This window comes from Neodiprion fabricii, chromosome 7 (genome assembly GCF_021155785.1).
Source record: "Neodiprion fabricii isolate iyNeoFabr1 chromosome 7, iyNeoFabr1.1, whole genome shotgun sequence".
Lineage (NCBI taxonomy): Eukaryota > Metazoa > Arthropoda > Insecta > Hymenoptera > Diprionidae > Neodiprion > Neodiprion fabricii.
The window spans coordinates 228997-256726 of record NC_060245.1 but is presented as its reverse complement, the minus strand read 5'-3'; the positions used below and the strand labels follow the sequence as shown (position 1 = coordinate 256726).

Below are 27730 nucleotides of genomic sequence, written 5' to 3'. Positions count from 1 at the left end.
AGCTGCTTGGTGCAGACTAAGTAGAACCTAAAAATTTAGCGAGCAATGACCCGGGTCATCGAAACCCACAACTGATGTAAGAAGTCCGCGCGGAGCTCACAGACCTCAAGGAATCCGAAGATCCCGCGAAAATGTGATTCGCGGGGACGAGCGACTTGTTTGCATTCCCGGATGATCGCTTCAGAGTCAAGCATGTCGGGCAAAACCGGGGCAAGAACCGGAGGAAGTAGGAAATGAAATAGCGAAATTAAGGCTACTTGGATACACCGCGTACATACGTATCCTTCTGAAAGGTGGAAGAGGAAGATGAAACGGGCGACCGGAAGCGGGAGAGAGAGAGAGAGAGAGAAAGAGAGAGAGATAGAGGAGGGGGAAGGTAAGGGCACAATGTGGTTGATGAGCGAGCGGTTCAAAGTCTTTTAGAGGGCTGTGACCTTGTTAGTTGTCGGTTGAGTCTTGGGCGACAGAAATATCTCGGCGTAGTTTCCCGATCCCCTCCATGCACAGCGCCCGAGAGGGACCCTCAAGGGCCCCGAGAAAGTGCACTCCTGGGCAAAGCGCCTCCTTGCCTGGGAGTTGGGACTGGCGTGCATCGAGAAGCATTCCATTCATGTTTGAGGCACACTCGGCCTGCCGCTCGCTTTCAGCCTCCGCCTTCCTACAGCCTTCTGTTAGCTTCGGTCCGAGACCCCGGGTTGTTGTCGGGTAAGTCGGGTGAGCCACGCTACGCCGCTACTCGCAGTACGTCCCCGTGTCCTCAGGAGGCAGTGGCAGAGAGGAGAGGACGAAAGGGATTCGTCACCGGGTAAACCTTCGCTCGGAGCTGACGTTAAAAATATTTCCCTTAAAACTCTGTTGTATATTCACAGTGCGGAAAGTACGGTGCTCCCGTGGAGTTTTCAACCGCGATACGAAACTCTCGCCTGTTCCCCGGCGATATCTACCGCGGTTCACCTCTCCCCGGCTGCATCCCACTGCTGCGAGACAACACCGAAACTCGAGTGATACTGTGGTGGGTGATTGTGAACCGAAGAGACAGTCTAGCTAGGGCAGTCAGCCACTCGGGCTTTCGTTTGTACTCCTCTCGTTTCCGGCCGCACGTGCTCGCGGGGATTCACCGGCTTATCGTAGGTAAGTAGACTGGTTATATTATTACTATACCGTGAATGCGTCGACACGTGGTGACGACAGGGCCAGGCGGAGGAGGAGAAGGAGCAGATGACGGGGGAGACGAAACGCGCTTCATTCGTACGGTCTGTACGCTTGTTCCGTAATACGAGGACGCGTAGGTATGCACACGTACGTACGTACAAGACCCCGTGAGATCGGGGGCATAACTGCGGGGCCGACCGACCACCCGGTGACCGTCTTGCGCAGCCGGCCCAAACGGTTCATCCTGAACGGTGCCGGTCATTGCATCGCAGTGTTCTCGCGTAGACAGCCGTTACGCTACTCGCATCGTCCCGAACGAGGACGTTCTCGAGGTGGTTCTTCCGTCCTGGCTCCGCGCTGCGTCGCGTCGCGTCGCCTATAAGCCTCGGGTTGGGTCGCGCCGCGTTCCTTCGAACCACGCCGCCCGTGAGAACTAGTCGGCGCGTCACCGGCGCCGCCTGCAACGGACACGCCGTATACCCATACCCATACCCACCTATACCTACGTATTTGCCTTCTCAAATGAAACGAACGAACCCTCGAACCTCGACCGTTTAACTAGTTATCGTTTACGAATTGATAATCCGTTCGGGAGATAACGATAAAAAAGTTTATTCGTTGCCGGAGGAGTTCGACGATAACCTGAACGTGTATTATATGTATGTACACACGTTGTACACATGCCCAGGACACCTCTCCACCCGGTATCGTATTATTATTACTCAATAACGCAGCTATTACCGTTCGGGGCGCGATAATGCAACAAAACGGTGGTTCCGTACTACCTCGAGTCAGGTCCGCGCATCGAGTCAGCGTAATTGCAATGGGTCGGATGAATACGGTTTGGCTGCAACTGCGGGCACTTAATTGCGGATGGACTTGTCTCGGGTAAATAGCGTTATTTAAAAAAGAAGTATATATATATATAATGTATGCGTGTACACATTAAGTTCCGAAGCTAAACGCCTGGCAGCTACACATTGTGACCATATACACGGTACGTGTGTAAACCTGTAATGTGTCTACCCAGCTCTGTATCCCGTATCTTATACGAGTACATACGCACGTGCGCACATATCCACTTCAATTCTCGATCACCGATACTAAATAGTTTCGTGTAAACATTACGGCTTGGTACTTCGTGTCGTTACGAACGTGATTCTACCAATTTCTCATTTTTTATACTTCACGCATACTTTCTCGGAATCGGCAATATTATCACAATTGCGGTAGTTGTGCAATTATTATTCGTTTCGCGGTTATATTCCGCACACCGCACGGATTTCCCCGCTAACGGCGTTTGACCCAAGCACCGCATACCGAAGTCTGTTAAAGGGGTGCCCTGGTCGATTTCAACGTTGACGGATATATCGCCAAATATCGAAGCTTACGTACTTCCAACGCAAAAAGTACTTGACAGCCCTATTCTATACATAATTCTGAACAAAGAAACACTGCGATGCATTTTCATTTGCCGTAGAAATAAAGAAATGGCACGGATTCTACGAAGTCGCAAAGGTGAATTCGTTTTTTTTTTTTTTTTTTTTAATTTCTACGTCAAATGAAAATGCATTGCAGTTATGCAGTGAAAATTTCTGTTCAGAATTGTGTGTAGAATGAGGCTGGTAAGCCCCTTTTTGCGTTCGAGAGATGTGCGCTTTGCTATTTGGAGATATATAATACGTACGTCAACGTCGTAATCGACCATGGCACCCTGTTAAACATTTTCCTGATCTTGCATTTTACTTCTCGCTCCTTCGCAGGTCGTCGGTTTCCTTCAAATATTTTCCCACACTTTTCCTCTTACCTGGAGTGGTAAAAACAGCTGCTCCTTCTGAGAACTGGTTGGTGGCAAGACCAGAGATAACGCTAACTGCAGATATGCTGGACGAATTTCGGCATTTGGATTTTTTTTTTTATCTTACCTACGGAACTTCCATGTTTCCTGTTTAGCATGAACAATTATTATACATCGTGCCTATATCGCCTAGATTCTTAATCATAAGCGTTACCGATTGAGTTAAACGTTACAAAAAAATTTCTGTACGTCACACAATTATCGTTGTACCGTTAAAATTGATTAACTACAATGTATCTGTTCTGTTTGTATCGACCGCCTGCACCAAGCTCGACGGTAATGACAAATTCTCTCGGCCACATTTACCACGTTTAATACACACTATACGTACGTATTTTAAAAACCTGCAAGGATTCCAATTTCTCTTGCATATCCTTGTACCATATAGCCAAGGTTCTTCCGCTCTTATTGTTAGATGATTTGAACGTGATAACTATAGTCGCGATCACACGTGGATTAGTTTAGTATATGTATTTTTTAACCGATTGAACAGCCACGTATGATAATTGATAGTCGAGGAGGTGGAATTACATACGCAATTCCTGGAAACAGCCCTATCCCACTTCCGACTGCGAATACAAATGCTCACGTGTGTACCTTTGCACGTGCATGTATTAATTAATACACGGTCGTATGCACTATGCCTATACCTGAATAAATCTATCAAGGTTCTCGCTGGAATGTAACTAACACCACATCAGCGCTGCGCAATTGCAAAAGTCTTCTGGAAGTATAGGTTTTACTGTTTACCGATATTCGAGGGGGTCCGCGACGCTACCGTGCGAGCCTTTAATCATGCCGTTAGCTTTCAGAGTATTCGCATAGCATTCTAGTGTAAGAAAACTTGGCGATGAAAACTCGAGGAAAATATCCCTAGCGCGAAAATGGACGTTGAGTAATGAAGAAAAATGTTACTGCCAAAGTATGCAAATTACAGGTGAAAGAAATGCACCGCACGATGATGTAATAATACCTATATCTACACTGTATCTACTCTGTTTGGGTAACCAATACTATGTAGAATAAATCACTTGGTCTGTGTTTTGCCGTTGACAGAAAAATCTTTTTGTATTCCACTGTAAAATGCTACTTAAGTACGTGCCCGTGCTGGTTAGATCTACGCAGACTTTAGTTGTATAACATACCTTCCTCGTGTTCCTAATTGAGCGTAATACAGAGTTTGTATAAATATGTGCGACAGTGCGGTGCGAAGTGTCAACGTAAAGGCCAAGTCTCGATTCAATCATAAATTCAAAGCGTATTTTACACGTTCTTTTGCTGCCAGTTTCTTATGAATGTATACTTTGTTGTTCTTTCTTGCCCATGTCGCTATTCTTTCTAGTATCATACTTGATCTTAATTGACGAATGAATATTTTGAGGCTTTTGTTCAATGAAATATTGTGTACAATGTGCAGTAACGTGTGAGTATCAATCATTTTATCTTTGACTTTATTGTTCATGTAATATAAACCTGTTCCACTTTAGCTTCATTAAATAATATCACCATAATTTTACAATTGTTTGGAAATTACGGAATTTTTTTCTGAATCTACTCAACATGCGTACGTATAAACTTTATACGAAATCGTTAAAAGCATCAGGTTTGAGCAATGCCCAAAAAAAACTTACCATGTAAATTTCGGAATCAGTAATCAGATTTTAAATTTGTGACAATTACACCGTTAATTTACTGTCACGTTCTGAAAATTGACTGAAATTGGTTAGTAACTGGGTTCGTAAATTCATTCAAAATCGTATTGTGAGTCTAGCTCGGTCAATCCAGACATTTGAAATAGCCAAAATTGGGGGAAAGCTGAATTTTTGTGGAGAGCTTGGGTTCACCATGAGAAAGAAAGTTTCAAAAGTCCCCATTAATCCCATGTGCGCTACAAAAGTTATTCGGGGTCAAAGGTCAAACTTTGAGGTTTTTTGGATTTTTTTGGAAAACGGTGAGTTTTATCGACAAAGTACCTCAGCAATGTATAGAAAGGGCAAAACTTCAGTAGTAAAATTATTCGAAAAAAAAAGATTTGATTCACTGCGCAAAAGTATTTAAAGAAACTGATTCTTCTCCGCAAACAATAATCACAGCAGGAATTCGCTTTCTCCTTGCTGTTTATGGAGCTCCAAAAAAAATTTATTGTCTAGATAAATACCGATATTGAACCTTTGTCAAAAATACTCGTCGCAAGAAGCAAGTACAATTATCATATCTCCCCCCAACATCGGCATCTGCTATTCAACACTTGTATCGAGTATTCTATCAAGTTCAGACATGGCTAGGCAATCAACTTAACCCAGAAGACTGGGGGTGGAAATTCATAGATAATACTTTTGAACCGATTTCAAGTTTACTGCCACCCGCTCCAGAAATACTCCTTAATTCTATTTTTTGCAACTGCAAAAAAGGTTGCAGTGGAAAATGTGGCTGCAAAAAAGTAGGATTACTGTGTTCTCCAGCATGTACCAATTGCCAAGGTCAGTCTTGTTCGAATGTCCAATTAAATACGACAGAGGAAGATTCATGTGATTTTGATGAAGAGACAACTGGTTCATCTGCATTTGAAGATTTGATGAACATCCAGCAAGAGGAAGGGGAAGAAGAAGAAATCGAACAAGACATGACTGTTGAAGTAGACGTATGAATCAGATTAAAATATGAAAAAAATCAAAACTACAATTAAAGTCAATATCCAATATCAATATCCAAATTCCTTATACATTTAAAAAAGTATTATCCCTGAAAATTATATTATACTAGTTCGTGGAATAGGCCTGCTGGGGAAACTACGTAAAAAAAAATCGCGTCGAGTACACTACCTCACAGGTGGCGTGGAAATGTGTGCATATCATGTATAACGTGACTCTTACAATCGCGATATCTCAGAAATGGTGACTCTTGGAAAAAAAATTATAAAAGCCATTTTTGTAGATAATTTGAGGATCTACAACTTTGGTCGAAGGTACTTTTTCGATAAAACTCACCGTTTTCGAAAAAAATCCAAAAAACCTCAAATTTTGACCTTCGACCCCGAATAACTTTTGTAGCGCACATGGGATTAATGAGGACTTTTGAAACTTTCTTTCTCGTGGTGAACCCAAGCTCTCCACAAAAATTCAGCTTTCCCCCAATTTTGGCTATTTGACCACTATTTTTATGTCTAGATTGACCGGGCTAGTAGAAATGTCGCAAATATCTCATTCGTAAGCTATCATTGTGTGAATTATTTGTCATGCCCGTGAGGACCGTCCATTGTATTATGAAACAAATGAAGTCATTTTCCATGAGGTAGTTTGGCGTAGTAGGTAGGGTGCCCCACTAGTAATCCGAAACATTGAGAACGAACAGGGTTCGAACCGGGGAAGAGGCACAAATAATTCGGTAATTTTTCAGGCCTGGTTATACGGCGCGTGGTTCGACGAGCTTGGCTCGACTCGTTGAGGCTTGCTACTGCGAGAATCCAAGTCTCGAGCATTCTCACACCCGCGTAGATTGGCGAGTGGCGCGACTTGTGCAGGCTTGTCCGAGTCCAAAAATCCCTCGTAGTCACAAATTCCTAACCTACGAGAACGTATCGCTAGTCGTGCAGCAACATGTGTGAACGCGTTCACGGGCCGATACTCAACACGCGGCGCGTTTCCTTTGACTTGTGTTAAATTTAATGACAGTCGACGCGCCCACGGTCTTATAGAAAGGTCTGGGCACTCCAAGCCCATTCCTATATAACGCAACGTGACCGTCTTGAAGCCTGCGTTTCTCAATTTGTGCACCAAAGGACGGAGCGCTGCAATCTCCGAGGCCGGTGTATGCGTACGTAGGCCTCTCCCTCACTAGCGCTAGTGGCGAAAATTCACAACATCGGCTTCATTTTCGAGCACGGTTTTACAGCTGGAGTTCCCAGACCTGTCTATAAGACCGTGGTCGCGCCTTAGCGCACAAGCCCATTCACATGACGCGTTGTCCACCGAGTCACGAGCAAGTTCGCCGAACCACGCGCCGTGTAATCCGGCCGTTAAAATGATATCTGTGCTCACAAAAAGTCATCGAAGTTAATTATCAAACCGTTTTTTTATCGACTTTTGTCGCTTCACAGTTTAAGTATACATTTACCATAAAGAGTTTCAAAAATTCCAGATCGAAGTCATTTAAAGTTAAAAATTTTCCAGGCCAAAAGTCCGTCACACCAAGATTGAGCAAAATTTTATTTTTACTTTTCTTCAAGAATTGTCAGTATATTATAAATAACATCCCGCTTTTGATATTTTTGAATTGTGTAACCGTCCCTCATATAAAGCGGTTGACCGAACGTGATAAAATCAACGACGTCAAGAGTCTACGACTTTGGAAGATTTCAAATTTGTAGAGGTTTTGCATACAAGAATTTCAGTGTTCTAATCTCCACTTGTGTTTAAAAAAAAGTAACGTGTCACCGAAATGCTGATTAGGAAGGTTAGAACCTTTCCTTGATAATGCGTTTACCGTGCGTGAGACCGTACGTACCGATTATAATAAATACGCGCATATAACCCACATGTAAAAACAGCAGTGACCAAGCCAACGGGGCTGTTAATCCGTCGTATAGTGTCAAGCGCGTGGGAATCAGTTCTGCTTACGCCTCTCACACGCGAGCGCCACGCGCCAATCGTGCAGGGGGCGAATCACGTGGAGCAAACACGACGCCGCGGGCGGACGGAGGGGGGAGGAGATAAATCGACGGATACACGTCACACACGTCGTATACCTATGGGTCGTATCGGAGTGTTTCGTTTGGAAGGATTATTTTTTTTTCCCTCCCTGCTGAGAAAACTAATATATTGGTGAATCTTACCCTTCACATTTAAATGAGAAAACTAATATTAGGTACCTACCTACATACAGCAAAGAAGAATTCCTCGGCGAAAGATATCCTCTTGAATCCAATTTCAAAAGATTGCATTCTCAGAATTGTAAATTTTCCCGTTCAAATGCATGGGGGAGGTGTCACTTGTTTTCGAAATTGTTATCAGTCAACTACGACACAGATTTGGATCTGCAGGTAGCATTTTGCAGGGAATTAATTGAATTTTTGTTTTAAAGTCTGTAGTTTAGCCACTAAAGATGTTTAAACGTGAATTTTTATAAAAACATTGATTCTTGAGCGAGTACTTCAATATTTTGAATAGTTTTTGTAGAGAATTTCATTCTTCGCCAATTGTTTCCAAAATCAAGTCCGCCCCGGGTCATTTAAACGGTCAAGTGGTAAGAATGGGAAAAAAATTATTTCTGGACCTCTACGTTACTCAATCTGAAGTCGACCTTTTGAAATTAGAGTTAAGAGACATCTTTTTGGAATGATTTCTTTTTTGCCGTGTGCAATAAGTTTTTCAGATAAGAGAGAAAATAAAATTGCTTCTGATCGAAAAAACCTAATATGTGTGTGGGATTACGAGTAAATCCGACCAACTTTTGTACTCCCCCCTGATTATATCAGGATCAATCCATTAGTGCGTACATGCATGTGTATATGTTAGATGTACTATTTTTGGCTGCATCTTAGTACCATTATATGTGATTATTATGGTGGTCCTTAATATGGTTAATGTTAAATTTAATGAATTCATTGGGCTGAAATATCTAGAAGCAATTTTTTTTTAAATTACCCACAACCCTATGTTCTTATCCAAATTCCAAATTCTGTTCCGAAGCTTCCGAATTTCATCACTTGCGCGACAAATACAATTTTTGGCACTTGCCATTCATTTTTTCCCCTATCGATGTGTTGCATCAAAAATTCTGAAAGTTGGTTGAATATTACCTATAGTCGAAGGTAATTTATATTGAATATACAGATTTTTGCCGAAGTAATCGACATCACAGCTTTGGAATCTCTCTGTTTAATATTTCCGGTATGGAAATAATCGAGGAAATCTGCAATTTCTAACGCACCTAGGTCGAACTTTCGTTTCAGATCATCATACCGGCCAATTAGAACAATTTGTGAGTGATTAATTTACTTTTACTTTAGAAATTAGATGTTCATAACGATTGCTTTATCACAACTCTTGCAGTCATACAAATTTCGTACTGCTTCAAATACTATGTTTTTTTGTTGTTGTAGTTGTCACAGCATCAGGCCTGGATCATTCTTTCTTTACACATTATTGCCTTATGTTCTAACTATCCTGTAGTCCACTACGAAAGAGTGATGCACCGTCGAAATTTGAACCCTTTCCGTTCATTTGTTTATTTAATATAGGAAGAAAAAACTTGTAAGTAAATGTCGGACTGCTACATGACCAGGCCCGAATTAAGGAGGCACGATACCTAAGGCGTTGACTGAGGAAAAAAAGGCCCAAATTTTTACTCTCTATGCTCAACAGAGACAAATCATTTAGATCTTTCAGTGATACTATAGGGAAAAAATTAGCGGTTTGCGATATTTTGTATACGTGTGGACAAACTTCTCGAACCTTCTGCAGGAAAGTCTTATTGGTAAAGATTGAGAGTTCAAATACCCGAATTACTGAAACTTTAGGTATTATTTTGAAAAATTTTAAGGCCGAAAATTTCGAGGGTCTACGGCTATAGTATTTTTAGTCTTACGGTTATTCCGAGCCTGTAAATAACTTTCACTGAATATACCCAGATAACATTAACATGCGTGCAAAGGGTATAGCCGGGTTAATATGGGAAATCTACCCCCGCGGCTTTTTTGACTCGCACTTGGAGGATCGATTTGGTGTGGTATAAAAATAATTCACCTAAATTTTTAGCTCTTTAACCCAAACGGTTTTCGAGATTTTCAAAAAAACCTGTTTTTTAGATTTTATTTTTATTTTTATAGTAAAATTCAAAATTAATCAATGATGATTTCATTTCCTAATTCTTAGGAGTCTAAGACATGAAAAAAAATCATGATTCTTAAACGAAAAACCAATTTTTAGCTAAGAAAAGAAAATTAAATTTTAAGTTATTATGACAATTGATGAGGCTAATAATGCGACAGAAAAAATTGGAAAGAGAGTGTTTAGATACCACCTGTAGTAAGTGTCGAATAATTCTATCAAGACCAACTAAAGTCAAGACTACTGAAGATTCATCTGCAGAACAAGTGAGTATCGAAGAACAGCCGATTTTTTCTCAAACAAAATGAGTTTTTAATTTTTTTGATATTGTTGCACCACTTCAAACAATTCGAAAAAATTCCTGAGTATGGAGGAGTATAAAAGACATTTTTTGACAAAATTCAGTGAGTGACACCTTTCAAGAAGGCTAAAAAAAAAAAAAAAATGTAATTTTCTTTTCTTCGCTAAAAATTAGTTTTTCGTTTAAGAATCACGATCACATTTTTTTTTCATGTCGTAGACTCCTAAGAATTAGGAAAAAAATCATCATTGATTAGTTCTGAGTTTTACTATAAAAATAAAAATAAAATCTAAAAAACAGGTTTTTTGAAAATCTCGAAAACTGTTTGGGTTAAAGAGCTAAAAATTTAGGTGAATTATTTTTGTTCGACACCAAATCGATCCTCTAAGTGCGAGTCAAAAAAGCCGCGGGGGCAGATTTCCCATATTAACCCAGCTATACCCTTTGGAGGACAAATACGGCAATGGTTGCAAAGCATTGTCAGCAATATTGAAACAAGGTGTATCCTCAATTGCTATCAAAATTCAAGCCAATCATTCTAAGCAAACGCTGTCAGCATTCTAAGGAAATATCTGCTAAATGCAAGTCTTGTTGTACATCGAAATAACAAACAACTATTGCTATATATTTGCCGCATAAAGATGATTGCGTAAAAGTTTCCGGCAAAAAATACTGCTAACCTTATAGAGTTTGGTTCGTCTGGAAGGGGAGCTGAAAGTGAGATCGTAGTATTCTGCAATACCAACTCAATTTTACATTGGGATCCCATAAAACGGGTCGGTACGTGCAGAGCAATAGAATTACCCCCGGAACGACAATGTTCTACTGAAATTGACTGTTGAGATACAAATTCCCCTACACACAAAATATAGAAAGAAAACATTTCTTTCAGAATTGTTTTACCTACCTCACTTTACCCTGGTTTCCAATATTTTTCTGCTTCTCTGGATATTTTAGCCACAAATCTATTTCGAAGACTAAGAGTTTCTTCACTAACATCGGTTATTCCATTTTCTCAATCTCCAATAAGATAGAGACAGTTTATTTTTTCGTAAATCCCCAACTTCTCGGGGTCAATGTACCCCATATAATTGGGAGCTACTTGGCAATGAGCTAATTTGGGACACTTATGATAATTAGAATAAGAATATTTACTCTAGTGAAGTGGTCGAACCGGATAAGAATGGTGAATTTGCCCCCACCGAAGTTTGTGGTGCCGATTTTTTGTAAAGTTCCTGACCTAAAAAAAGACCTTCAAAATTACAGCATACTACGTCGATTCCGAGGGGTCTTTATGCTGAATAAACGTGTTTTTTCAATTTCTGTAGTTGTTGAATCCAAGAAACGGCCGAAAAATCGGAAAAAATTTGCAGGAAATGAAGAGAATCATGTCAATTTTCGTCATAATAGTAGCAAAATCTATACACTACAAAATATTTTTTTCAAAGGCAGATTCGTTGATTAATAATAGAGTTTAGCATAAAAAAATGCGCAAAATTTTTTTCCATGAATGTTGACATGTTTCTGATTTTCAGAATTTTTTCAGATTTTTCAGCTGTCTCTTGGTTTTAAAAATTACAGAAATTGAAAAAACACGTTTTTTCAACAGACAGTCTCCTTGGAATCGATGTAGAATGCTGTAATTTTGCACAAGGTATTTTTTTTTTAGGTCAGGAACTTTAGAAAAAATCGGCGCCGCAAACTTCGGTGGGGATAGGTTGACCATTCTTATCCGGCTAGACCCTTTATTTCTACAATATTCGACGAAAACACGGAAACAGAAAAAATAATGGAATTTTATTGTATGAAAACGTCATGTATTTTTAGATTATTCGTAGAAAACGATGAAATGTAACGAGGAATTACACGTACAATGTAGAAATTGCATTAAATTGTAATGTAGATGAAGTACATGACATCTATCTACAACTGTATAAAAAATCAACTACCTACTCCAAAAACTGAAATGAAAGTACGTATATAAAGTGACAGTCGACAGTTTTCTACGATAGAATTTAAAAAAATCCACAGGCCATAAAAATGAAAATAAACTTTGGACTCTTGGAGAATTGTGAAGATTCACACGAATATCTAAAATTGAATAGAAACAGCTACAGTCTTACGTAGAAAATATCGTAGAAAATGACGAGTTCTTACTGTCATCGAGAAAATCTAGAACTTGGAAACGAAATAAGTTTTTTTTTTGCAATACTGTGCGTAAAATTCGCCCCTGAATCCACTCCCACGAACCTACACCCATATACCGATAGTATAATGTTTTGAATTTAATATTTTCATTATTGACCTGCGATTTGAATTTTCCACACGACATTGTAAAAAACATCGTATGATGAAAAACGTGTGTACATTTTACGCACAAGTTACATAATGTGCTATTCGTAAAAATTTTGCGGAAAAACATCAACACGAGAAAGTGTGAAATAATATTCTTGAATAACCGCTAAATAGCACATTTTTCTCACCATGAAAACGTAATTAAGCCAAGTTAGGTACAGAACGGTGGATCGGAAATAAACTTTTATCGAATTTCAAATTTTAATAGGGCGCAAAATTGTGTTATCTCATAACCAGAAACACCGTACGTATTATTTTTTTTTTTTTTTTTTTTAGGAGGTTTTGGAGGTTCTAAACTCATTTTTCGCATAATTCCAATCGAATGATACCACAATCGGTTTAGTCGCTTCAATATTTTTTGATGAATAATGATGCTTCATTTTCAACTATTTAATACAGACATGTGTTTAAAAAAAAGCCTGAGTTTATCAGAACGAAATTTGCTTTTTTAAAAATGAGAATAAAAAATACTGAAATTGCGCAAGTCTTTGCGTATGCGCTTATGCATCCTTTAGTTTATTTCCGCGGATGTCGGAAATTATCCAAGATTCACCGCATGAAAATACCTGCACATCAAATCTCACCCATTCCCACTCGTTCTGATAATCTCGTGCTGATAATCTCTGACTGTTATTACAATAATATTAATGGGCCGAGTAACTGAACATTATCGTGCCAGGATGTATAATGGGGTGTAAACAACACACCTTCATTACAATATGTCTGTATAAAATAGTTGAAAATAAAAATTTCGAATTTTTTGTTTTTCGAATTATTGCACACTACCTCCTGGATCGCGATGTAATTCACATCCAAAACGATTAGGATAGTCAATTTTCTTGGTTTTGTAAATAAACGGCCCGATGATGGTCGACTGGAACCAGCCGAAACCGAGCAAAATTGCAAAAAATTAAGTTTGCAAATTGTCAATCAATGACATTCACTGAATAAATATTTTTTATGCAACTAACTAAATGAAATGTAATTTTAACAATGAAATATATGGCAGGTGTAATCTAGCGCCATAATAATTCATGTTTGGCTCCAGAATCAAATCAAAACGTAAGAAATCTATGGTGAAAATTTAAATTGTGCCTTGCCTGAGATGGCGATTCAAATGCAGACAAGAGGAACGCAGCCTCTGTTATTGAGGAATTTCTTAGAAAGGATGAACAAATATTCGCAGAAATATATTTCAAACATAGAAAAATAATAGCTCTTTTTATTTGATACGATGAAACCTATTTTTTAAGACGGTCGAACTCTTCTCGACTATCTTTACTCATTTCAAATTGATGAATATTTGGCAGGATCTTTCTCCGAAAGTGATTGTTGAGGGAGTGAACAGTTCTGTGCTTCAGCAGCTGAAACCAAAATGCACTTTATCATTCACTGTAATGGTTGTGCAGCACAGATATTGAAGCAAGCAAGAACAATTTCTCATTGTTTCAATTTCCATTCACTGACCTTTCATTCAACACAAATGAAGCCAAAAATGGTCAACGTGTTGTATATTCTAGACATCTATAAGGTTTGACATATCACAAATTTAGGACGCTCACAATGTCAAAGAAATATCTTGTACAGCGTATCGAAAAATATAGAATATGTAGCAATGGCCACTAGTTGGCATTTCAATATTCTTGAGTATTTAATTTCAGTGACAAATTGTATTATTTGTCAATTTTGCATCAGGAATAGCGTTAAGGAAATAATTCTAAAATATAAAGTTGGTTCAATAAATTGATTGATTTAATTTTAGTTCGGCGCTATTCACTTGATTATTATAGCAGCTTTTGTGAAAAAAGTTTACATGAACTGTTTTAGTGAGAATAAAAATTCTTAAAACATTATATCACTTGCATTTTCGACGTAAAATGCATTATTTACCCGTTAAGGAGGTGCAATACCTGCGAAATATATTTTCTCATATAATTCCCTCCGTTCCAAAGAAAACTTCAATCTAAGCATACCAGAAGATTTTTCAGTTAGGAAAATCAGTTTAACTAATGGACTAGCAAAAAAGTATCATTTATAGAAAAAATGATTGCTTTATTTATTTATTCATTTATTTTTCATGATATTTCTCCCACTTACAAAGACAATACAAAAAAGAGAAACAAGTAACGTAGGCCACTTATATATATAGAAAAAATTAAAGATAAAGGAAAAAGCAAGTGTAACAGAACGAATATCATAAATTAGAATAACAGTAAGCCAAACCCTACTCGAAAGGCAAGACCCTGCACCTGCAGAGTATTTCAAACCTAGAGATCGAAAATTCAAATAAATCGAGCCATTCAAAGTGATCATTGAACAGGTTCCCTAGCCTGTCCGTAATGACACGGTGCTGTCTTTTATCCGCATCCACGGGTACCACAAACAATTGGAAACTTGCCCTCAGAAGCCTACCCAGCGTGTGTAGCGAGAAATTATTCAAGATGGTAGGATAGTCAACGTAGTTATTAAAGATTTTCAATAGAAAAATCATGTCTAAATAGGTGTTGAAGAATTTAAGGGTGCGAAAACTAACATCCCTTGCCAAACTCGAGTGAGCATGGTCGTAGACAGATGGGTCTCACAAATATAAAAGCCAAAGAGCACAAGAACTTGTACCGCACAGCCTTGAGCAACTTGTCGCAGTTTGCATGATACAGGCTCCAAATGATCGTAACATAAGTAAGAGTGGATCTCACTAGTGCAGGGTAAAGCGTCCTGAAAGCGTTCAGCCTTTTAAAGTCTTAAGCTATCCTTGTGACAAAATATATTTTCTTGAGTGTTGGACCGTAAACAAAGCTTACATGAATCGTGAAGTCAACTCTTTTATCAAAATGACCCCTAAGTCTCTGTTCTTGGTAGCACACAGCAGAGGTGCGTTGTTAAGTGTATAATCGTCCTGAAATATTTGTTACCCGGCAACAGTGAGTGGTTAACTTTATGGAATGCCTTGACTATATCTGTGTATATCGAGTCAATCTGAAACTTGTGATTAAATCCCCTCTTAAGGTAGTACCGTGATAGCAGCAGTCCTCAACTTCCAGAGAAATATCCCCTGTATAAAACATTATAACTAAAGTAAAAAGTAGTTGAGATACAGTACACCTTTGCGCCTCCTCTCACATGCGCAGAAGTATAAAAATTTTCCCATTGTGTCTTTTGTCTGACTTGGCAACGTTGCATTCTAACTCAGTATCTCTTGCCCCTCAAGCATGTGTTGTAGAGAAATGTATTGTTATGAAATCAATTTGAGGTTAGTTATAATTGGAGACTGAACCGTACCGTAACCTATACCCGCAAAGTTCTGACATTTATTTCAATTCGTTGGGCCTTTATGGCATTTTAAACTTGCCGCGTAGGGCAACGTTGCCAAGTCACTATTGCTCACGGGTCAGGTTATGAGAGAAAGTTTGAAAATCATTAAAAGCAACAAACTTTAAGAATTATTTACAAAAAAATGAATACTGCTTGTTTATGTTTTTTTTGAAAAAAATTACTTGTTATATCCTCAATTAATAATTCTCAGTTTTTAAAAAAAATTCTAAGAAAAGTATGGCTGTTATTAAATAAAATGCTCACTCTAACTACGGTTGGGATAGGGAATACATGTAAATTGTACGACTTTTGATCGCTAATATTGCAAAATTTAGTACCGCAAGGACTATTAAAAAAAATTCCTACGTATAAAGGACACTTCAAATTATGTGTATTCAAAAATTGAAAGATATTGTAAGAAAAGTGATTTATCACGGTACTACGTTAATGATATCTGTGTATACCGCGAGGTTAATGACAGTAAATTTAGAAGGCATAAAACCATGCTGCTCTGGAATAATAAACGAGTTTACGCTTAACCATCATATCGAAAACTTTGGCTATAGAGTTCAATTTAGAGATCGTCCTGCGATTTTTAACACAACTCTAAGCCTCGGTCTTAAATAACAGTCACGAAACTCTTTCTCGAAACTTTTGAAAATTATCCGTCCCTCTTGGACCTATTAAAAATTAGCATAAGAGGTAACACAAGACAGTCAAAGCAAGTCTTAGGAACAGATGATGCAGACCATCTGGTCCTGAACTACCATTATCCTTTAACAAATTCAGGCAACGCTTTACATCCACACCGCTTGACACCAGGCTAGAGGAACAGACATTTAGAAGCGGAAGAGGACACTGTAGCCAGAGTTTCAGCATCATATACACTTGCAAAGTGGTCGCTAAATAAATCGGCAATGCCGCCCCCAAGCTTGCAGACTCCTAACCACCAAGGTACATTCAGCTAGGCGTTTCACTAATACTTTTACAAGTATTTAAATAAGACTATAGAGCCTCAATATCAGCTTTAATTAAGGATTCAGTTTTATCGATGAACACCGGGTAGACGTGACTCATCAGGTCTTTGCAGTTACTCCTTGATGTTTTAAAAAATAAATAATCAGACTCAGCTCTTTGTTCTTTGAATCGTTTATGCAGTGCTTTTTTTGAGTAACCAACTGCTTTAGACTAGGACTGAACCAATTTGGGAAGTTTGAGGAGTAAGTTTTACAGATCATGGTATCGCAAGTTATAATTTCGAAAAAGAGTTTTAGAAAGAGTTTCAACAGCGACATCCACAGAAGCGCAAGAAGTTAACACATATTGCCAGTTCACAGCGTCTGAATCTAATAAATAGTGATCAAGTTTTTCAAGGAATCGCAGCAAGTATAACAGGTGTTATAAAACCGCTGCAAAAATTTCCAAAAATTTAAGGAATTTGTGTTAAAGTTATGAGACTATAAAAATACTGTGTGTATTCTTATGGTGGAGGAGTTTTTGCGAATGCAACACAATGAGCTTTGAATTAATTTGCAAACAAACTCCCAAAATTCATGAAACTTTAAAATCAACTTGTTCGTATTGAAATTAATCAACAAGCTTTTCTTTTGACCATATAGATTGTTACTTTTAACGAACAATATATTCCATGCTTACCCCTTCATCGATCATCTGCTTCCATACTCTATTTCCACGTGCTTCACTGATACAGCTGTTTTTGATTAGGTAATTTACCATCTCTTGCTGTTCCCAGTTATCAAAATTTCTGTGTCTGTCCACAACATAAAAAGAAAAAGCATGTTACAAAATAAACTTTGTCAAATTGAAGGATTTGTATTGCATAAACATCATGATGTATCTTTATATGCAACATACTTCGATCGTAGACCAGTAAATAAGCATCAAAGGTAGTGCTTTCTGGAATGAATCTGGAAACTTGATCTAAGGGTAATTAGATGCCGCTGAATGGAATGGTGATAGTAATTTTGCAATCAACCCCCCAGATCATTATAAAAAAGGCTCAAACCGTTTAATTTGAAAAATAAGTAAAACAAAAGTTATTCAAGTGAAAAAAAATCAAATAATTAAAAAAATATTAAATTCGTATATTTAGGACAGACATATCTTGCATCCCTACCTTACCAGTGTTGATTCGATTGAAAAGAAATTACGTTTAAGAATAAATTTTCATTCGCCTTTTTCTCCCTAATTTTGAAGATACGAAGATAAACATTAGATACTTTTTTACGTGTTTTTTTGTCCATATTTTTTGATAAAGTTATTAGATTTCGAATTAAACCGTTTAACCGTTTTTTTTATAATGATCTCGACAGTTCATTGCAAAATTATTATTACCATTCGATTCAATGTCAGCGAATTACCCTTAGATCAAGTTTCCGGACTCATACCTAAAAAGTACTACCCTTAGAATTTTGAATTTTTCCTTGGCCTATCAATTATGTTGATTCACAAGTGGATAAGTGATATGCTGTAAAAAATTTGTGGTTGTAGCTACCAAACAGTCCGCACCTATTTTCATTTCTTAGGAAAACTAAAAAACGTAGTTCTGGGTACAGAATGAAAATGCGAAATAATGATAATTTTCTTCACATTTAAGGTGGAAGGAATGAGGTGAAATTATGCATTATTCAGGCACAAGATCATATTCACCAGTGTTATTCTTCATTTCCCTTTCATATCATCTGTGTTTTACGTAGAAATGAAAATGGTGTAATTATTAGTAAATAGGTCAATCAGGAGTTTACAAGAATGAATCTATACGAAATGATGCCCAGCCACCCAATTCAAAAACATAATACTTCAGGGATGTACTCCAAATTCTCAGCTTTCAAAGCAGGATATGATCATTCTGGTCTCTACTAACGTGAAATAAAGAGAGGCGAACAAGGGCCAAATTTTAATTTCGAGCAAACCCACACAATTACAAAATGTCAAGTATCAACTTACATAGGACGATTGGGACCCACCTCTGACACATCAGTTTCACTGCAAGCAAAGAAACATAAATTCTTTAGCAAATATTGTCTGGTTTGTTCTTTTCTTTTGCTGTTGAACTGTAATTCCCCTGGTAAAATAACTTCTACAGTATTCAAAAAGTATTCACATTCACAAAACATGAAAGATAAAAAATTGTTGTTCCTTATAGATTTTTCTACGAATGGTGTCAGTAGTATGAATTTCAGCATAAATTTATAAATTTCGAAAAAAGAACTATTTCAATACAATATCAAGAAGATAACTGTCTATAGTCACATTGTAATGGAAATTTTTTTTGCCACTGATTCAATTTGTATGATATAATGGATGAAAATGATTGTCATGTGTTTCACAGTCATAATTACGTAAAAATATACGAATTAGTCATAATTATTAGATTAGTTCAAATTAATTTGATGAGCTGCGGAATTCTCGATGAGGGTAGATGGTAGTAGCCTATTTAGTAGTTTTGCGAAACTTGAATTTATATTTATTTTAATCGGTTAAATTCGATTTGACAACCTAAAGCATCTCCAAAAAAACTGGCTCCTGCGTTAAAATCATCTTAAAATAACCACGATTTACGAACCCTGTCATTCGTAGTTTTGCAAAGAATCTTTCTTTAAAATTAATTGTAAGCACAAATTTTTGGCTGATATCGCGATTGTTCACTTGTTTTAATATTGGCGCATTTGGAGTTTGCTTCTTCATAGATATGTATGAAAAAGAAATGAAAACTGTGAAATGGAGATTGTTGTATTACGTTACATGTATTACTGTTTATACTGTAAAAGAATTCCTTGTAGATAAACAAATAAATAAAATTTCTTGAAAATCTACTTTAAAGTACAATTCGTATTCGGAAGGATTGAATTTTTTTTTACAGAAATCCACGCCAAGTCAAATTTGTTTTCCATCGGCAGAAAGTGATAAATATCTACATTTACAGACAGAGGTTCAATTCAATAATGTAATAAAATTAATTAACGTGTTTGCTGAAACGGTAAATTGCAGCTATCTTAAGCTTTCTTAAAATTTTTATTTTAAAAAGCTGATCGAAAGACGACGAATATGTTCAACTACATTTTGCTTTTGCCCCTCTCCACCCTGCGGATGCATGTTTCTGCAGTGTTCCCCACGCCAGAAACGGATTCCGTTCTTCAATTCTCTGTTCAGAGTTATGAACAATTCAACATACCTGCCAGTTGCGATTCTGCCAGCTTCTTGTATTGAAGGTTTATTCTCGGATGCAAATTTTTTAGTTCCTGTACAGTTGGAGCAGCTTGGCTGTTGTCTGATATCTTCTTTCCGACTTTTGACATTAGTTGCTTTTTCGTCTTGTGACGATGACCATGCCGTATCATCATTACTACTCGGCTTGTACGATTTTTTTCGCCTGCATTCAATCGATGATGAGGCATTCTCAATTGTTTCGTCACGGTCGGAAGAAGTCAATCGAAAATTATCTCTTCTGAGAATATCTTCTATTTCTGTTCGGCCAAGTCTCCTGTTCAGGTCGGAAACATCCTGGGAACTGCTGGAAATTTCGAAACTGGCATCAATCATTGAGTCGTGTGTGACACTACTTGTAGTACATTTCTTGTGCACACATATTTAGCTATGACTTTTTTAACTTTGCCAATTTCGAGGTCTGTAATGGCTTAAAATAAAGCTAAAACAATGTAGAATAATAAAATATCAAAACCCAAAAATCGTTGAAAAATTATTTTCCGAATACCCCTCCCGAAATTGCAATAAAAGTTTTACTCACGGCGCGATTCTGGCAAAGACGTACTATTTTATAAGCCCAACCCATATAAAGAAATTCTGAGATTGCAAAATCGCGATTTCTTTTCCATGCAATGGCACGCTAATATTACAAACTCCAACCTCGTGGGTCGACTATGTATTCAGTCTTTGCATTCTATCTTGGAATGAAACTTACTGAATATTCTCGATGTCTCTTCCACTTTCAGGATTCACCTCATTTGAAGCCTCGTAGTGACTTTTCTCTTCGAATCTCGACGTTGATGGAACATCAGTAACCAGTTCGCCCCCTAACGTTTCTTGATTTTCAACATTACTATCTGCCCGCAGACAACTGTCTGGTATGGAGCCTTCGGTATCTGTCGTCGGCAGCACCTTTGGCGTAAGACATAAAGTTTAGTTTGGAAATGAAAATTTTATCGTTGCATAAGTAACTACCGTAAACATTTGATGAAGCAGGTACTACAAACTGCTTATCGAGATCGACTCCCAACACCTAGCCAAAGGTAAAAAGTTATTTTGAGTGCTATGTGGAGAGATTTGCTTCATCAAACTTCCACAGTGCTTTATTCTGCATGGGAAAACATTTACTAGTCTGTGATACAGTTTCACACTGCTGTACAAAGTAGTGAGTATCATTATCCCGATGAAAGTTTGTTTATTTATTCGAAATTCAAACGCGACAAACCCAAAATAAAATATGCAAGAATAATTTGCGCTAATAAAAGCAAGATGAAAAAAATATGATAATGCACATATTGACATTATTATGATTGCAGTTGACTTATCTTCCAACCTAAGCCAATTATATCAACGAACATTATAATCGCCAAGTAATAGCAACTTTCCTATAGCAGACATATTTATAGCCATAGTAAGACTATTTCAGAACTGAGAACACCAACACGATGTTCAATGTCACCAATCTTCATTTGTTTGAAGATGAGGATGAAAAGATGAGGATAAAAACGGAAGATCGTTAATACAATGACAAAATTAATTTTTTAATTCAAAAACAATAAATTGCATATTGCATACCAAGGAGACGAAGTACATATTTTTACACCCGGCGTAAGTTTGTAATACGAGTCGTTGGTAAGTGCGTCCCCACTAATTTCAAGTAAAAAAAGCCGCGTTATCGATAATTTTGAAGTAAATACATAGCAGTGTTATGTTTTTTAAGTTGAGAAATATAAATATTAACTAGTAAACCAGTAAACGAGTGTAGACTGAAAACGGTTGGAAACAATAAGAAATTTTAGTCAAGTCGAATTCGTTTTTTTTTATTCCAAAATTACGATAGCAAATAATAGCTTACATGACTAATGGAATACGTTTCTAAACTAGCAAATGGCTATCAATTGCAATGAATTGATAGGTGTCTTTATAGTATTTAGAAGTGAGTGATTATAACGAGAGTCTGATTATAAAACATTTAAGGAAATTATATTCTGATTCAAGAAAACATTCTGAATATTTAACCAGGATTTTTTCGAAATTTATAACGATTTCAATCACTAGGCGCAATAAGAATTCAGTAGAAAACAATGACGAACTAATTCTGGGCATGGATACTCATGAATTCAAAACTTGCAGGAATAGAAGCAAACGCATGGACATTAAATTGTTCAAGGCGTATTGAATTTCATTCCCGGTGAATTTAAATGTCGTAAAAAAGAGTTAAATAGAAATTGATAGAGACATAATTATGTGGTACAGACTAAATCGTATTGTAGTTGCCTTATGATTGAAACATAAAAAACTCGAAAGAAGCAAAGTCCCGTGGATACTGAGTCAAAATAATGAAACGATCAACTTGGATTAATTATTATAATAGTACTACTTCGTGGATTAATCTTTGTATCACGTAATAGTCAACATATTCCTTAACCTTCAAGATACCAGTAAAAATGAGAATTCAAACTTACTATTTCTTCAGAGGGAAGTGTCTCTCTCATAATATTATCACGATCATCAAGCTGATTTTGTATTCTGACTAGATAGTCAACAAGTCTTCGTATTCTGAACTTGGTAGCCAATAATTTGAATGGACGTAAAGGACAATGAGTAGCATCCCTGATGTTGAACCTAAGGATAACAAAGATATTTACCACTTGAAAACTCTTTCTAGGGATACGAGCAAAAATAAAATTTACTAGTTAATTAACTAGTCAGATGGACAAAAAGGCTTAGCTTTTGAAGTGTTGAATGCTACCGAGGAAGAAAAGGATATGAATGTATTTTTATTCACATTGTTGTTTAGTGAGTCTATGGGTGTGGAAAGAAATTGGTAACGTGACTATAACAACAACATGCAATATATTGTAACACAGGATAATGAAGGATAAGTAACAGCGAATTTTCGTATACTGAAAATGAGTGGTCAATCCTTAAATTTCGAGATGTCTGATTAGTCGGGCTCTCAGGTAAACCAGGTTATTTTGTAACCAGAAGACAAAATATATCGAATAACATGGTGTTTCCAAAAATTTCATTTAATTGTGTTTGGTCATTAGTTTAAAATTCAAGATATATGTAACCAGACTTTATATAAGTTTGAAAAGTTTCCAACACATCTCTACCAAACACTTGATTCATCACAAAAATTTAGTCGAAATCTATCCAACTATTTCTTTGGAATTTACGTTATGTAAATTAATTATTAAAAAATTTAATCATTTGCTGTGCAGTAACCAAAAGCAATGTTTTGCAGTGTAACAACTACAATTGGCACTGTACTTTACCATTGTGCCAAAAAATCGTTGACTAACTATGTTAAAACAATGATCTATAACAACTTACACCATGCAGGATGCGCTTCCTGTCAATAACTGGCTCAACGGACATCCAGTCCCCTCAGTTCCATACCTAGATTGTGCAACATAACAAAAAATTTTCAAGTTGTATGTGGAAACTGTATCAAAAATACAGTTTGTATGGATTGTCTATGTTGGGATTTTTTTATTATTCAGGATAATAAAGGTGCACTTCTATTGTTTTTAATTAGATAAACACAAATAACAGTATTTTTTATTGATTAAATGAAATAATTTGTATAGTGGTTAGAGGAGAGGTTTTGGTTATGATGATGTTCGTTACACGGCATTGAAAGTACTGCCTCTCAAGAGCCTACAAAAGAAAAATAAACAAAAACATGGAAAGAGAAGAAAGGCAGTCAACAGACAACAGACAACACACTTTTTGCTTTCTAGCGGGCACTTCTTAATACATAATATTCCAACAGTCTATACTTAGGAAGGACAAATACGCAACTCGAATTTGGAAAAAACAAATTATTGAGTATCAGTGAACTTACTTATATGTTGTTATGTCCAAGATCTTGTTCTGCTTTACGCAATCGTATATGAAATCCACAAGATATAGATCTCCGTCTTCTATGTGAGCATTTCTGCTAGTAAATTTTATCAAAGAGTTTTCCGATACGACTCCTCCGTTGGCCTGAAACATTGTTATGTTTGAAGTATGATTTAAGAAAAGTGCACGGTAAATGATCTAGAACTGTATTCACTGTTTTTTGAATTTTGTTATAACTCATAAAAACTGGAACAAAAAAATCCGTTTTTGAAAGATCTTTGAGGGTCATAATAAAAGTACAAGGACTCTGCAAACAGATCCAACAATGCATTGTTGAGAATAAATTGGCTGAATGAACCGAATCAAAAGATAGGGAAAGAAAAGAGACTCGTTGAAATATCTCCAGCAACATTAGTTACGGCACTTCGTGTAACATAAGCTAACATATCACCAAATTAAGAAAATATTTTATGAATGGAATGTTCTAAATGATTGAACACTGGTGACTTTGATCTAATTCTAACATTTTCCAGCATAATTTATCGATCAATCTATACATATGAAATGTAGAAATACTACATTTTCAAGCCAAGCAAAACATATCGTCAACTTTAAACTTGTATGGTAGAAAGTGATATCTAAAATAATGTAAGTTGACTTGGGTTGTTCGTACAGCCATGCACAACTCCCATTATTCGACAGAATATGTCATCAATCACCTAGTCTCAACAAGTCTTTTTTGAATTCCAATTACATGTAATTACAACGTAGTATAACATTAGTTTGAAACATTAACTATTCCAACAAACGGAACTATTCCAATATGAAACATTTGCAATTTCAGATAATAGAAACTAGGTCAAATCTTCCGGATATCAGAAGTAAAAATTTAATGTAATGAATATTTCTAAATCTCATTTTACAGATTCACTTTGGTTTATTCGAGAGCTGGTGTTCAATATACGAATCTAATCTAGTGAATTTTGAATGTGCAAGTGGCATTCATTTCTTTTGCAAAAATTGCACCTGTCAATTAACTTACGATCAAGTTAAAGAATCACGGTCTAGACGAGATTTGCAATGTACCCTCAATAAAATCTATCACATATTTGACATTTAGAATTCCAAATAGATTGTAACTCTGATTATTCTTAACAATGAAATGATACACAACAGATCTCACGCTGATCCAGAAATCGGTGTCTGTCATCTACAAATAGCTTGTTAAAATTCAGGCAATACTCCTTGACGGAAGAATATGGTTTGCTACTACCAGTGCCCAAGAGTTTTGATAATTTTTTTGATGTGGTGAGTTCCAAAGAGTCTTCTGCCATATCTTAGAACTAATTCAAGTTTCCGACTAAAATTGCAAACGACCAATAATTGATGAACGTAATCGTTAACTGGAAACTGTTTGTTGGATGTCTTTGAGAAGGTTAGGTTTATATGACAGTTGCAGAAGAAACTTGTGAACCTCAGAAAATTGAAAAGTAATTCCTTATACGCAAGGCGTGCTTTTTGTGAGATAATTGCTGTTGTGATAAGGTTATACAATCTGAGAGTTGCGCATTTGAGGTTTTTGCTGCGAGTCGTATGTTTTTTTTTTTTTTGGCAAACGTCAAATATCGAGCTACGATGCAGTAAGGGGAAAGGTTACTTGGAAACTGCAACATGATGCTCAATTGTTAATAAATATTTGAATTCATCATTGAATTTTGTATTACATAAAATACACTCACTTTTATAAGTTGGCCTAATTCAGATTTTTCTTTTTCGCTTACTTCCACCAATCTAAACTGAATGGATTGCCCCATGAATTGAAACAACATATTGATTGTTCCACCAATAGGCAATAATTTGGATTGATGTAAAGGACAAAAAGTACAATCCTTGTTGGTGAACCTAAGGATAACAAAGATATTTACCACTTGAAAACTCTTTCTAGGGATACGAGCAAAAATAAAATTTACTAGTTAATTAACTAGTCAGATGGACAAAAAGGCTTAGCTTTTGAAGTGTTGAATGCTACCGAGGAAGAAAAGGATATGAATGTATTTTTATTCACATTGTTGTTTAGTGAGTCTATGGGTGTGGAAAGAAATTGGTAACGTGACTATAACAACAACATGCAATATATTGTAACACAGGATAATGAAGGATAAGTAACAGCGAATTTTCGTATACTGAAAATGAGTGGTCAATCCTTAAATTTCGAGATGTCTGATTAGTCGGGCTCTCAGGTAAACCAGGTTATTTTGTAACCAGAAGACAAAATATATCGAATAACATGGTGTTTCCAAAAATTTCATTTAATTGTGTTTGGTCATTAGTTTAAAATTCAAGATATATGTAACCAGACTTTATATAAGTTTGAAAAGTTTCCAACACATCTCTACCAAACACTTGATTCATCACAAAAATTTAGTCGAAATCTATCCAACTATTTCTTTGGAATTTACGTTATGTAAATTAATTATTAAAAAATTTAATCATTTGCTGTGCAGTAACCAAAAGCAATGTTTTGCAGTGTAACAACTACAATTGGCACTGTACTTTACCATTGTGCCAAAAAATCGTTGACTAACTATGTTAAAACAATGATCTATAACAACTTACGCCATGCAGGATGCGCTTCCTGTCAATAACTGGCTCATCGCACATCCAATCCCCTCAGTTCCATACCTAGATTGTGCAACATAACAAAAAATTTTCAAGTTGTATGTGGAAACTGTATCAAAAATACAGTTTGTATGGATTGTCTATGTTGGGATTTTTTTATTATTCAGGATAATAAAGGTGCACTTCTATTGTTTTTAATTAGATAAACACAAATAACAGTATTTTTTATTGATTAAATGAAATAATTTGTATAGTGGTTAGAGGAGAGGTTTTGGTTATGATGATGTTCGTTACACGACATTGAGAGTACTGCCTCTCAAGAGCCTACAAAAGAAAAATAAACAAAAACATGGAAAGAGAAGAAAGGCAGTCAACAGACAACAGACAACACACTTTTTGCTTTCTAGCGGGCACTTCTTACACGGCATTGAGAGTACTGCCTCTCAAGAGCCTACAAAAGAAAAATAAACAAAAACATGGAAAGAGAAGAAAGGCAGTCAACAGACAACAGACAACACACTTTTTGCTTTCTAGCGGGCACTTCTTACACGGCATTGAGAGTACTGCCTCTCAAGAGCCTACAAAAGAAAAATAAACAAAAACATGGAAAGAGAAGAAAGGCAGTCAACAGACAACAGACAACACACTTTTTGCTTTCTAGCGGGCACTTCTTAATACATAATATTCCAACAGTCTATACTTAGGAAGGACAAATACGCAACTCGAATTTGGAAAAAACAAATTATTGAGTATCAGTGAACTTACTTATATTTTGTTATGTCCAAGATGTCTTTCTGCTTTACGCAATCGTATATGAAATCCACAAGATATAGATCTCCGTCTTCTATGTGAGCATTTCTGCTAGTAAATTTTATCAAAGAGTTTTCCGATACGACTCCTCCGTTGGCCTGAAACATTGTTATGTTTGAAGTATGATTTAAGAAAAGTGCACGGTAAATGATCTAGAACTGTATTCACTGTTTTTTGAATTTTGTTATAACTCATAAAAACTGGAACAAAAAAATCCGTTTTTGAAAGATCTTTGAGGGTCATAATAAAAGTACAAGGACTCTGCAAACAGATCCAACAATGCATTGTTGAGAATAAATTGGCTGAATGAACCGAATCAAAAGATAGGGAAAGAAAAGAGACTCGTTGAAATATCTCCAGCAACATTAGTTACGGCACTTCGTGTAACATAAGCTAACATATCACCAAATTAAGAAA

At 36.7% G+C, this 27730-nt stretch overlaps 2 protein-coding genes across 3 annotated transcripts in view; one reads left to right on the top strand and one right to left on the bottom strand.

The window, feature by feature from the left end:
- The window catches only part of LOC124186717 (26S proteasome non-ATPase regulatory subunit 12), a 44081-nt gene that overhangs the window by 2401 nt on the left and 13950 nt on the right, over positions 1-27730 (top strand). The gene's annotated exons all lie outside the window — the stretch shown is intronic.
- Positions 13153-19151, bottom strand: LOC124186733. The gene is made up of 3 exons (XM_046578670.1): positions 18773-19151; positions 17462-17576; positions 13153-13857 (listed from the first exon to the last, which is right to left on the bottom strand). Exons 1-3 carry the CDS (start codon positions 19009-19011, stop codon positions 13735-13737), a joined length of 477 nt encoding a protein of 158 aa, XP_046434626.1. The 5' UTR covers positions 19012-19151; the 3' UTR covers positions 13153-13734.